The 14,464-nt window shown below is 43.2% G+C and overlaps 1 protein-coding gene across 1 annotated transcript in view; it reads left to right on the top strand.

Moving 5' to 3' along the window:
• The first annotated feature begins 7,297 nt into the window (after positions 1–7,297).
• Positions 7,298–14,464, top strand: part of rnd2 (Rho family GTPase 2) — a 53,545-nt gene continuing 46,378 nt past the window's right edge. Inside the window, exons 1-2 of the mRNA XM_088622780.1 lie at positions 7,298–7,601; positions 8,288–8,375. Coding sequence (XP_088478906.1) covers positions 7,458–7,601; positions 8,288–8,375 — 232 coding nt within the window. The 5' untranslated portion in view covers positions 7,298–7,457. The remainder of the gene's footprint in view (positions 7,602–8,287; positions 8,376–14,464) is intronic.

The following is a 14,464-nucleotide window of genomic DNA, read 5'->3' as shown; positions in this document are numbered from 1 at the left end:
TGTCTATTGAGGAGGAGGAAATGGGAAACAAACACAGGAAGTTGGATGTTATTTTCCTGTGAAGTCAGCCACTGGCAACCACACAACAATAAGAAATCCTGTGCTTCTTGTTGATTGCAAACAACAAGAATTCCTCAAAGGTGTGTTATGGAGATAAGGAGGGGGACTCATCCTAGTGATTGAATGGGCTGAGATTTAACAGAAAAGTGGAATTTAAAGTAACTGGCAACTCAGTGATTTACATGGTCTCCTTGATTATTGGCCTTGCCTTGAAACAGCTCTGTGACAAGTGAATGCAGACTGGGGAAGGATCTGATCTATCACTCATAACCTGAGTCATAGTGTCAATATCACTACTCCTATAGGTCCTGGCAAGAAATCACATCATGCCATTTCAAATCATCACTGCAGTAGGGAATATTTAATTTTTGCTAAATTTCTCTAAAGTTTACAATTTTCAGGTCTGTACATATACTGAGCTCCTAATATTGTTCAGAGTGTACAGCTACTAATTATTTCATTTCTTCTTCTCCTCTGTCATTTCTTCAGCTCTTCAGCTCCTCCTCTGTTTGCTAAAATACTTGTTGGATTCAAAATCACAGTCTGTGACATCTTTCAGAGGCAATGTCCAGGAAAAGTTGTTCAGTCATCCCATTACACTGATGTTTTGTCTGAGGGTCAAGCTGTCACTGACATTGGATTTAAAAAAGCTTCAGCCAGTATTGGCAGTTGAGATTTTGCTGTCTAAACACTGTGCTATAACCTAAGATAACCAAGCACAATCAGCAGATAGATGAGGGTGGTTCAAAAAAGCAGGAAGTTGTAGAGGAAAACTCCTGAGGCTCCTGAGGTTGGAGCCCCTAATGCAGGCTGTGTGTAATCTCCCAGATGGCTGAGTTCCTTGTTTAAGCTGTGTCCTGTTCTGGTTGACCATAGTGGATGATGGAAACAAAGAGGCACCAAATCTTGAGCTTTCGTCACAGTTTTGGTGCAGCAGAGCGCTGTTCTGAAGGAAGTGAATGTTGAGAATGTTTCTTTGGAGACTGTGAGCAAGATGGAGCCTGCAGCCTAGGTTTCTTGGAAAATTGTAAGAGGCAGGTTGGGCTTGGCATCAAACCAACCCATGAAAAAGCAAGAAAGAACCACACATCAGCAGAGCTGGTCGACCATGACAATTCTAGATACCCATCAGCATGCTTCCAATGTCAGAACTCATTGCTCATTTTTCTTACTGGTTGCAATGTGTAATCTTGCTTTGGATGATCACCGAGTTTCAGTTTCAGCTGTTGTGAACTTGCTGCTTTAGGCAGTTGTTTGGCTCTAGTTAGGAGGTGGCCAGTACTGCCCCCTGGAGCTGGTGTGATACAGGAACAACTGGCTGATCACTAAGCGTCTCTGCAAAGAAGCAAACTATAACTTTTAACTAAAGGGGGATCTGAGCATACCGACCTCATCCACTTGCTGGTGGGGAAATCACCCAGCAGGAAGAGGAATGGGCCAATAAACAGTGGTGTCCCCTCCCTGTGGTCACGATCAAGGTCACAGCCTTTTAGCCTCTGAGTGGTGGAGAAACCCACAGGAAAGGGCTGTTTGTGCATTCCATTCTCCTGCTACAGCCGTGGATCTTTAATGTGAGCAGGCCTCATTGTCATTGACTTCCGAACCCTTAGTCCTGGAAAAGGGAGTTGTTGGCAGTATGTTCACTGTACTACAAAGCTTACACTTTTGTAAAGTGAAAAAAAAAGTCAGTCATGTATGGCTGGGGCTTTTGTCAATTGGTTCAACTCAACTTCTTCTGAACTTTTCTGGTCTGTCTCTTAGGTGTTCAGTTTTACAGTTTGCACAACACACCTGTTGTACAAGCTGGAGCAATTGTACAGTACATGTAGATTTATTAAGAAATTATAGTTGGCCTTTAAAAATATAAAGATGTTGCGATTTCTCTATATAAAAACATTGCTTACACGTCACTTTCCAAATGTGTTCTCATGTCGTGTGTTTCTCTTTATCACACAATATGGGGATCCTTTTCATTTGGAAAAGCATCTCTACTAACTGAATAATAAGCCTTGGACATTGCAATGTCCATTTTTTATTAATTAATGCTATTAAACTCCTGATCTTCACTCCTGTTCCGTCCTGCATTGTGAATCAAAGCCATACTCTGGAAAGCATTCAGGCAACACAAACTGCTCCACTGAAATAGTGGTTTTACTGCTGTCTCTCAATCTGGCACAGCACTGCACAATTGTGTTTCACTATTCAATACAGACGAATATCATAGAATCTGACAGTTTGCCAAAACAACACCAAATTTTAAATTGGACATAGAAACTAACACAGGAGTAGTAATTAATCTTTGTCCAAAGGAAAGCTGCAAAACTTTTGAATATGACATGAATTTATCTGTGTTTGTGCTCTCAAAGATTCTTGAAAAAAATAATTCTAATGAAGCTGAGTCACTAGATAATTGAACTGTCTCTCATCTGGGCCTGTCAGAAAGGCTCAGATGTTATTCAGATGCATAGGAGGACACAAGAGCCTTTGACACTGATGTAAGGCCATGAGAGACAGCTGCTGGTGACCAGAAGATCTCAAGACAGAATTTCTGGGATGACAAAAGTAAAGAAATAAAAAAAGCAGAGCGAGAAGAAAGTAAATAAATCCCTGATGAACCTGAACATCTGAGACACTGGCTGTAAAGACTCCCACCCCAGGGTTAAGGTGCTAATGCACTGCCTGACCACACAGCAGGGCTTAATCCATTGTAGCTCTGCATCACCAGCTCTCGTTAGACTGCCCTGTAAACCTTCTTCTACACAAATACAGCCACACTGCATATTCAACTGTGAGAGAATGTTGCTCTTAACATCAGCATGCCAGCTATACTCAGTCCTTTCTAAAGCTGCTCTACAAACTGAAGTCAATAGACCGCAGTGCTTTGATAGGAAGAGGAAGGCACATCTGAAATCACTGACTTTCTTACACAGAGGTACAGTTAGCATCTGGCAGGAAGGAAGTGGTCACTAAAGAAGGTCAAATGCAGTTGTTGTAACTCTGTTGACTGAAACACTGAAGTCACACACTAGGGTGTTGCAACTGTGTTCTGGCCTTGTTTCTTTTTCTGTGAAACATTAATGGAACTGTTCGATACCCTCTGACCCCCATGTGATGAGATCTATGTCACAATAAACAATAAATCCCCTTGCTCTAGAGCTCGAAATCCCCATTAAAGCCAAGCTTGGCTAGTTGACTCTGAAATCGTGATCCCTTCCAAAAACTAAATCCCCACACTGAAGTCCTTTGCAAAAGTGTAGCCAGTGATTCTCATTTATTGGAACAGAGAAGAAAAAAACAAGTTTTATTCCATATCCATGAGCTTGTGAGCTCTTTATAAATTGCAAGGGATAGTCTGACCCAGGAAGTGACAACGCTTGGCTGATATGATCTGGAGTTGCAGTGAGGAATGTGGAACCTTGGGAAAAAAGGGATGTTATGGACCTGCTTGGATGTCATCAGGCCTGCTTGTGACGGAAAGAGATGTTGTCATTGTGAACGCTTGAGGTAAGAGGTTATGCAGGCTTGGAGTCCTGGAGGTGACGGGTTCCCTGTGGGGACGTGTCTCTGAAGAGGGTGAACCCTGGACATTACTGACAGCTCACTGGTTCAACTCTCACCCACCACAGGCTGTGGGCTTGCTGAATTCTGCAGGGATTGAAATGAACAGCAGTCAAACGTTATCTTACCATAGCACCTGTCCAGCGCCTTGTCAAACCGCTGGAACAACCTCTCCAAATTCGATAAAGCGTAAAACAGAAACATGAGGTGCTGAAGGTTTTGTCAGTCATGGGTTCTTGTACATTAGCCATTCTCACCAATGAACACGTGATGAAGCTGTTTGCCTTGTTCAGTAAATTTACAAAGTGAGAGTAAAACTATGTGAAATAGTGTATGATTTTATGCTAGAAGAATATGCAAATTGTAAAAACTGAAATTAATCGAACTATTGTGTGAAAGGATCATGATTTACTTACTGTCTATGATTTATGTATAAGGTGCTCAAAATACATAAATCATACAGGAGAAATGTATGCTGTCATGCTATAAATCGTCATTATTATTTGTATCATATTGTCGCAGGGTGCAGCGTGTGTATTAAGTCTAAAATTAGCGAGATCGTTTCTGATTGCCAAATCTATCGCAAGGAACTTGATCTTTTTTCAATTCTTAGGCATCAAAATTAGTGGCCAAGACGTAAACTGCTTCCGTGTTCAAAAAGGCTCACTAAACCCAGTCTTGTTCTGCCATCGTGTGGCGTAAGAATGAACATCATTCTTTTCCGAATGTTGAAGAGAAATGTAATTAACATTAAAGACCACAGTCATACTCCCGATGTACAAACAATGAAGGATATTAAACATCTAATTACAACTATTGGTTTAATTATTTATAGTTGTTCATTTTATTTAAAAAAATGTGCCGATCTAAAGAGTTTTTCTGGATCTCAGTGCTAGATTTGGTCACAACAGTGCCGTAACCGGAAATGTCAAAATGACATCTGCACGCGTGTCTGTGCACGACTCGGCAGTTTTTTCTGGCAATTTTAAAACATAGTACTACACCATACATATGTGCCAACTTTGGTGCTGACTGTGTGAAAATTTAAAGTGACGAACAGCTGACTCTGCTTACTAAGGGTTAATTTATATCAATAGCAGTCTCTGATATTTTAATACCTTCGCAGTTTTTATTCTCATGGCGCCTCACTCGATATTACCCTTGGGGCGATGCATTTACTCCAACCCCTGAAACCCATACGTACGTACGTACACGTTCTTCTGGAATTATGCTCAAGTCCGCTGAATATTTAAAGGAAAGGTAAAAGCTCCGTGAAGACACACAAGCAATACATTTTCAAGAACATGGTTAAAAATGAAAAGAAAACACCTTACCCAATGAACTAGCATAGTAACCCCTCCCTAAATGTAAGACTGTTTATTCGTGTAAAGGCTGCAAAGTCTGGGGTCAACTGATCAAACAATCACAGCTGAACTCTGGTGGTCGTGACTTTGCTCTTTTGTACGTCACAGCCAGGAAAAGAAGGCGCTATATTGAAATATATTGAAACATCCACCCCACCCGATCAGACAGACTCGGAAAACAAATTGCCCCCATTGTTTTCATCACAATCAGGAGCACCGAGTTTGTTGGTACCTGTACAGTTCCTTGTAGATAGTCACATGATTACCCGAAAAAACAAGGCGCTATATCTCGGAAACGAAATCAGCACAAACTCTACTTACAGCGACTCAAACCGGCACAAACGCAGCACTAACGATTGCGGTGGGGTTCGTCGTTTGTGCTGTCTGTAGGGGGACAACTTCACGGAGCTCAAGGTAAACCCTGCATGGTATTTTAAATACAATATTTCGGACGGATTTTGAATCTTCCGTTTGGTGTTGTGTTCATTGTGTTTTGCAATAAAATATTAACCTCAGAATAAGCAGGCATACGAAATAGTTAGAACTGTTACAAGCAACAAGTGAAAATGAGCTCTTGCAGCTTGTGTGTGTGTGTGTCCGCCGCGGCACAGTAGCGTCTGGCAGCCTATGTAATTGTTGCTTAACCTGTGTGTGTGAGAGAGACAGTATGTATATATAAGGTTCCGCTAATTCTGCTGTTCGATTATACCGCTCGAGGATTGCATTGTAAATCGGAGTGGGTCCCTATGCTGGCAGGACTGTCAGTTAGAGCCAGGGCCACCCACTTTTGCACAGGCCCACCTAAAACTCAAGTCCTGGCTACGCCCCTGGCCTGCACACCTAGACCTTGTTGGTGCTGTCTGGATTCCGGCCTTTTCCAGGTCCTAATGAGAGGGTCTGTTTCTGTTCTGCTGGTTCACCAACTGTGGAATGATCGCATCATTCTCGTATCGGATCCAGCAATTACTCAACACTTTCAAATACTTTGTTCAAACTCACTTTTATACTTTATCTTTTTGTTCCGTTTAATTCAGCTTAGTGTACACCTATCTCCTTTGTTTTAACGTACTGTACTGTGTTCTGACGCTGTAAAAGAAAACAGTAGTTATTATTGTGCCCCCTAGTGGGCACAGTCATTCACAGCTACAAGCCTATTTATTGTTTACACACAATGTTATCTCGTTTAAACGCAATGATTTGTTTTCTCCGTACTCCGGTTTATCGTACTTGTGCATCAAGTATTGAAGACCTTTTCACAGGCTGTGATTCTTCATGAGAAAACAGAATTGTTGTCGACAAAAATGAATAACAACTAGCAACATAGGTGGATCCTATTTTGTTTTTTTCACCACAGGACCTACTACTTTTGAGAGGGAATAACGTTGTGTGGTTAATTGTAGCTGAGCCATAAGAATATAACAAGAATAACCCTAACTGAAATATAGCTAACAAAATAACAAGAGGAATGAGACAGAACCCCTGTGAGTTCTGTGATTCATTGTGCTTCAAAAATGCAGCTGCGTTTAATGGAAAAGACATTTAAACCACCTGTACAAATTGATTTTGATGATGATAAATTGTTCCTCTCTTGAAAGAGGTGGAAACAGGAATTTAACTTATACATGAATCTCAAATGGGTGATAAAGAGGTTGCCCTGAAAGTCAAATTACTTTATCACCTGACAGGAGACATAGGGAGAGACTTGTATCACATTACTTGTTGGACGTGGGGCACATCATCTTGCACTGGATGCTGTGATTGTTGCTTTGGATGCCTTTTGTGACAAAAGAAAAATGAAATGGTGGACAGATGCAATTTCTTTTCTTGGAGTCAGGGAGCAGATGACAGCTTGGATATATACTGATGGAAAAAAAGAAATGCAATATTTTCTGGAATGAGAATACTATAGTTATAGCTTATGTACTTTCACAAAAAGTTGTCAATTTGTTTTAAGCCCTCTGACCAGCAGTCTTGTCTGTTCTTTATTGTAGGAATATTATTATCTTAATATCTGAGCAAAAATCTTCACCCTCTCCCGAATACCCCCACACTTCTGAATGCTACACTGGAGCAGTGAGGTCGGGGAACTCCCTACCCTCAGTGTTAGGATGGCAGTGGCAGGTCAGAAGTGCCACAATTAGAGATGGGAACTCCAACTCTACTTCTACAACCAAACTAGAGTCACGGCTAACATTTTAAATAGTTAACAGCGTAGTTTCGGACGTCGAAGTAAACCCAGCTCATGAATAATCCCAGACACTTTCTCATTGGGCGTGTGGCTCGTAGGCTGGGCTACCGAAAACCTGGGATTGCTCAAAACCGAGCGGCGTGCTCAGAGGCGGAGATGCCGCACTGTGTGTGTGAACGCTCTGCGAGGATCCGAGGCGCAGAAGGCAGGACAGCGGGACAGCGCGCAGCTCCGCACCGCAGACTCGGGGATCATTGCAGACGCTCTTCAGACCAGACGGACTGTAAATGAAGAGGAGATACCGAGTCAGTAGGCACGGACGAAACACCATGGAAAGCCCAATGAGCCGCTGTAAGATTGTTGTTGTCGGGGACACGCAGTGTGGGAAAACGGCGTTGTTGCACGTATTTGCAAAGGACTGCTACCCAGAGGTAAGTTTGTTTTTCATAGTGTTGAGACAGTAACAATCATTAAAGGGAAGGCGTGGGATAGGCAGTGGGGTTGTAACAACTGACGAGGCCGGTGAATTGTAAATTCACTGGCGTGACATTACCTTACTGGGCATCGGTGGGGCTCAGCTGTGCGGTAAAGTTTCCAAATTCAGCCGAAAGCAGACAGACCTCGGGGCCGGACTGGCTACGGGGACCGATAGTCACCGGCGCACAGTTTTAATAACAGTTCCCAGGCAAACAAGGGATGAAAAACAGTCATTATAATGTCGCACCACAGATACAACCCCGCCTCTAAAAAAAGAACAAAAACCACTAATTGTCTTGCCGTCTGTATTTTCTAGTCCGTAGTCGAAGGTATATATTTTTTTACGAACAAGCCTATGACGAAGTTGAGACTGAATTTCAGATCCGTCTTCTCAGTCCGCAGTGGGCTGAACTGCGGTTTGTGCACTCTTTTCTCCGACACAGGTGTTGGACTTTCCACACCAAGTGCTCACTGTAATCGCACACTGGTGCCGAGGCGGTTGAACACCCCATTCATCCGACCGTGGAGCGTGTCCGGTAAAAACACGGACCAGGTTATTTCCACACGGGAACACAGGCTGTTCAAAAGATTATTTTTAGTTTTGCATTTAAAACTAAAGGGGTTGTGGTTTCTTTTCCAGAATTACGTTCCCACGGTCTTCGAGAACTATACGGCAAGCTTTGAAATAGAGAAGCAGAGGATTGAGCTCAACATGTGGGACACGTCAGGTAAGACAGAAGAGCCCTTCTCCATCTGCTCGGCGGGTGAAGACTTTTTAATGTCACAATCAGCGACTTGCTAACAGAATCTGAAAGCTCCCTGGTGTGTCCAGTTTTTGAACAGATGGCAAAGGAACATTCAGGGATCCTAGCGCCTCTGTTGCTGATCTCATGTGCCTTTTAAAGTTAAAAATGACAAGCCCTTTCAAGGTACAGTACAGTGTCTTGCCTTAAACGCAGACTGTAAATCAAAAGTGTATTGCACAATGGGTGAACTCGTTTGGTTGGTCTTTGGCATATATTAACCTGAGGAAAAATGAGCTGAACTAAATTGACATTGTATTGTCATGGGCATCTCATTAAAGTTGTAAATCAACACTCCTGCATTAGAAGTCTTGTTAATATGGCTATCTGACATCTTCTTTGGCTGTTGGATTTACGGGCAAAGCCAGCCCTAGCTCCAGGCTGTTTGCATTCCACAAGGCATTAGCAGTCCCTCTCGTTCTGTTCTGAGCAGTGCGCTGTATGGATTAATGGGCTGGTCCAGGGATTGTGGTACAATGTCCCTGTGCTGTTCCTGTGTTATCACTTGTACCTTCGTTTCGCAATGGACAGGATCGTTAAGATTCGTCTTTGCCATGACCTGCAAAGAGAATCAACAGATGTTGTGAATTAAAGTCTTCAACTGGCTTGTGCTTTCAATAGCATCAGTCTGAATGTACTGATCAGTAAATCAATAACTCTGTATGTGGATCTTATCTGAAGAGGAATTTGTCAAAGATGGGGTCCTCCTCTTGCGCGAATCTGATGAGCAAGCGCTTAGACCTGATAAAGCAGGTTACGCACAGTGAGAGCGACTCTCTATCAGCTGCCACACATTGGTTGCAGTTGCAGACGCTGATGGATGCAGTCATAGTACTGACAGCTGATATGCTCTTCAGAATGTCAGATTGCAGTTTTGTTTGCTTTACCTTGCCTGCTTCTGGAATGTCTCCCTTATATTGCAAGATTATACATGGAAGATTGTTCTTCAGGATGACTTCCTGTGGTGTAATGTGGTAGGGAGGGTTATTGGGACCTTTCCGGGGAAGGGACAGGAGTTTCTAGCATCTTGACCAATAACTGGACGTGTTAAATAGGAGTGAGTGACCTCTCATCCTGCTCTCGGTGTCCACTACAGTCTGCTTTGTGGGTTTTTTAAGGATTTGAGCAAAAAGTACCAAACAACTTTTAGTGGGAGAATAAGGATTTAAGAGAGTGGTGATGGGAAAGAAATCCCTTGTGCTTAAAGGGCATTTTCTAGTAATATGTTGGTGTTGCAAAAAATGCCTGGCTTCACGCAAGCCAATATACAGCCGCTGTATCCTCGGAAGTCGTACGGAAGTAAAGGTCCTTCCCCAGAGAACACCACAGGCTCGAGGGAGAGAGGGCCACTTTCTCCTGACGGCCAATGTTTATCTGGCCTCTCATCTGAATGATCTTAAAGGAGAGGTTATCAATACCATCACATGTGCCAACAGGAATACGACTCCAGATGGCAAAGCACCACCGCAAAACCACATTTCACAGTGGCGATTACTGTTGTATAATATCGGCAGCCATACGATATATATAATAATAGTAACATTTATATAGTGCCTTTAAAAGTAATGCCACAAAATGCTTTAACTTTTAAACTGAAATAAAACAAAGCAAAATACAAAATAAGCACATACTGTACTGTATAAGAAACACAAGAAACAGTGTAGAAGTACAATAGAAAATACATGATCATTAGAAAATGAAACAGGCACAAACCCTAATTAATAAAAGCCTTTCTGAAAAGAGAGGTTTTCAATCTGTAATAATACACCCAGGGTAGGTGACTCTCCGATACCCTTGGAGACAGAATTCCAGGGTTGTGGGCACAGCAGGAAAAGGCAACGCCACCCTTAGAGTGTAAACAAGCACTGGGACAAACGGGAGACCAGTGTGTTAGGTGGGGAGCAGACCGGTTCTGAGGTGCCAAGCCATGTAGAGTCTTATAGGTGTGCATGAGGATTTTAAAGTTGACTCGAGCACAATGAGTGCAAGAACTCCGAGACGGGAGTGTGATCCCTTGCGCACAACCTGGTCAGGATTCCGGCTGCTGAATATTGAATATTGTTTAATGTGGATTTAGATGACACAGCAAGAAGGGCATTGCAATAATCCATTGTAGAAAAGATAAATGTATTGACCAGCTTTTCTTATACAGTAACAGAGGAAAACCCAGTGAGAACATACAAACTCCACACAGACAGCACCCCCGTCCAGAACTGAACCCAGGGCCCCAGTGCTGCGAGGCAGAAATGCTCACCACTGCGCTGTCCACATGAAAAGAATGTCTTTCATTTAGGCGTTTATAAGTATGGCTTGGTGTCTGAATTGGAGATGACATGACAGGAAACACCCTGACTTGTGTAGCTCCTGAGGTAGGACAGCAGTGCATCCACCTGCATCCTAGTTTTTTCCTTTGTTTATTTTTAAAAAATATTCTACTTGCATTCGGGGGCTTTGGAGTTTTTTTTCTCAGCAGTGCCATGAATAGAGCCCGGCGGTAATGACTTTATAATTGGCCTTTGTCTTGGGCAATGAAAGCACACCGGCGGTGTGACAGGCCTTGCCTGCAGGGTGTTACGCTGGGACTAAGTGCTGTTTTTGCGTCTAACCAGTTCGGGCGCTATCGGTGCGGTGGCTGCAGGGCGCCCCGGGCTGCTCGATTCCCGGCTGCAGCTGCCGCCGCTAAATCTCTGAGCGGGAGTAACGAGTGTGGACGTATTTGCATAGCCAGTTTCAGGAACTGCAGGAGCTTTCGCCCGAAGCCCTTCTACCTGCAGCTGAATGTTAAAAGCGTTTGACCTAGTGACTGGTTGGGAGCCCCTTCCTGGCGATGCTCCGCTGGCGATGCTCTGCTCCTCCACCCTTGGGGACTTGAGTCGCAGCTCTGACTTGGCTCCGGTTTCAAGAGAAGTTGTGGGGGAAAATACATCAATGTTCTCTGACTCAAATGTCATATGCTCTGGCTTTCCTGATCAATAATATAGAAGTCATTTATTAATGTAGGAATCCTTTACATATATTGGGATAGATGTACTTACAATTATTTAAAATATTAATATGAGGAATCCTGATATTTAGCTCTGCGTGTCCAGCTGTGAATATTACAATAAAGACACACAGTCTGCTCTCTGCCGCCCCCTGGCCTTGAAAGCGCTGTGAGACAGCTATGCTAACCACTGTGTACCCTAAGGTGATGTGGACTTTGCCGCAGTGTTTGTGTACTCGTTACAAATGTGTAAAAGTAAAACGGGCAGTGAAGTTGGGAAAGAAGACAGAGAGGTAGACAGAGATGCAAGATGTAGGCGTGGTAAAGTCACAGAAACACTGCACATTTACTGCATTGCCCTTCTCTGAGGGAGACCGCGGGCTCCCCTCCAGCACCCTGTGCTGCTCGCCCTGCTGTACCTGGCAGTGGAAATGCTGGCAGGGGGTCGGGGGAGAATTATGTTGAAGCTTTTTGCTCTGGAGCAAACCGTGGCTTCCAAACTTCTAAGTTTAATGGTGCAAATCCTGAAAGTTTTGTTTTTTTCAAGGCTCCTGCTGTAGGTGGGATCTTGCCCTGCCAGTCTGTCACTAGGACCGTTGTGATCCTCCCCTGCCTGAGCTCCAGATGAATTCCTTGGGCAATACAAGCTGCCCGAGATAACCAGAGGTGGAATGAGTCCATGACATGCTTTCAGCCAGCAGGCATTTCAGGGAGAGAGAGCTGGGCCTTTCAGCATGTTCTAGTGTTTCGGCTTCTTCTGCAGCTCCCCAGAGAAAGTGACAGTCACTTGTCTTCAATGATGAGGTTGAATGTAGGTGTCCTCTAACTTAAAAAAAAAAAAGACAAGTATTGACACCACTGTGTTAAAACAAGGTCATTTGCTAGCTTACTGTGTTTTAATTAGGAGTCATTAAGCTCTAGATATTTGTCAGTAACACCTTGTATACTTGAATGAGATGGCAAATGGTAATTCATGTTCCAGGAGTGAGCTCACTGAATTAAGATCCAAGTGCTGTTACTTATGTCTGTTGCTGCAGCTGTGCCAAGCATTGATTTCTTTACATTACAAAGCACTTACAGCTGTAGAGATCTTTAGATGTACTCCACATCTGCTTGTTCATTCTTTGAGAGCATGGCGAAGGATGAGTTGTGGATGAATTTAGTTGTACAACAAGGTGCACACTTTGTTTTTTACATCTGAATCTCTGTTTTGAGTAGTGAAACCTGTGCTGTCAAGGCTCTTGTGCATATAAACATGTACAGAGCTCCCAGGAATAGAATAAGCAGCCTTTTCAGAAGTCCTCCACCTGTGCAGGAAGGCCCAGGAACAACACTGTAGTCCAGTTCAGCTGGGGCTCCTCACTGGTGGTCAACTCATACAGCACTATCTGCAGCGGCAGTGTTGCTGAAGAGTGATCTCTGAATTGTCATGGGGGGTGAAGTCAGAGACTCTGACAGTTTGCTAATTTTGAGGCCTTACAATTCAAAGTTCCAGGCGTGACGGATTTTAGAAAACTTGGCCACTCTTCTGGACCCTTGCTTTATAACGCTGAGCCCAGGGATCCATCTACTCTCTGGTGTGCAACACAGAGCCTTATACCTCGCAGCCTAGGGGGCTTGGGAAGGGGAGGGTGGGGTGCACTCTGAGCTGAAGTAGGCCAGGTGGTGCTGCTTTCTTCACTATTTACACAACATGGCTGTGTAATTAGTTCTAGCTATTTCTCCCCCTTCTGTACATTTAGAAATCCTTACCAAATCTGATTCTGATCAAAGCTACAGCCAGATATAGTTGGCCTCTCTGATCCTGGCCTGCAGTGTGGGGTTAAATCTGTAAATACCATGCAGGAATTCCAACACGTTAGTCAAATCGGTACAAAATCTTCTTTGTTCTGGGTTAGAAGCTTCAGTTCTCTTAACCTGCCTGTTTAGGAAAGAGCTGGTAATCCAGAGATTAGTCCTGTTTGCCTCTCATTTATCCTTTTCTGTATAATGGTGATTTTGACCAGTTAGCACCGAGATGCAGTGGGACCATGCGTGTCATAGGCACCCTGTGGTTAAGATAACTCTGCAGTATCTGGGACACTGGGACCAAAGCACAGAGTGTTCAGCGCTTTGATTTCAATCAGCGATGGAACACAAACTGAAAACCTTAGTTGCACATCAGGATCTAGATTAAATAATAGGTTTCTTGAATCTCGATTTATTAAACAGGAGTGCTTTTACTTGTGGATACTGCCCAATAATCATTCTTTATGAGGCTACAGGATGGCAAGATTGGTAGATCCTATTTGGAGAAGGGCCAGTTCAGTAAGGTTCAGGGAAATGGCTCTTGTAGAGACATAGGGTTGTGGGAGTCTGTATTGGCTTTAGGCAATAACTGCTCTCCGTTTACACTGATCTACAAGGCAGAAGGATTTAAAAACACCTCTCCCCCACCTTTTCTTGACTTAGTACAGACTTTGTGAGAGCCATGAGGAGTCAAATAATACCATCTTTTTCTTGAAAAATGGGAATGCGGGGACTTCTGTCATCATGACCCACAGAATAATGTTTTTTTTATTCCACCTCTTATTTTAATGAAGTAATATTAATATCTTGAACACTTTTTATAGGTCTGAAGCACCAGTTTATTGGTTGTGGACATTGGCTTTTTAGAACTACATCTGTGTCTTAAGCCAACATAAAATGATAAAGCCAAAGCAACTGTCTAAGCTCTTAAAGAATCAGAGAGTCTGGATTTTCAGGTTTGGTTTAAGTAGTTGTGTGTGGGCTCTCCGGGTGCTGATGGCACTCCTCAGGCAAGTTGAACATGTAAAGTAAAACAGCTTAATGTGGTCGGTTACTTTGCACTCATGCTAACTTTTACTTTCGAAATGCTTAGCAGTCTAACCTTATGACACATTATGAATTTTCTCAAGAAGACTATATATAATTTTTCTCCCTTTGGGGAATGAGGAAAATGTCACTATCATTCCTGTGCTGGATGTCATCTCTTGAAGATCGGAAAAGGGCAGGAAAGAACTACCCTTAT

Source organism: Lepisosteus platostomus, chromosome 28 (genome assembly GCF_059453375.1).
Source record: "Lepisosteus platostomus isolate fLepPlt1 chromosome 28, fLepPlt1.hap1, whole genome shotgun sequence".
Classification (NCBI taxonomy): domain Eukaryota; kingdom Metazoa; phylum Chordata; class Actinopteri; order Semionotiformes; family Lepisosteidae; genus Lepisosteus; species Lepisosteus platostomus.
This window is presented reverse-complemented; position numbering and strand designations above follow the sequence as displayed.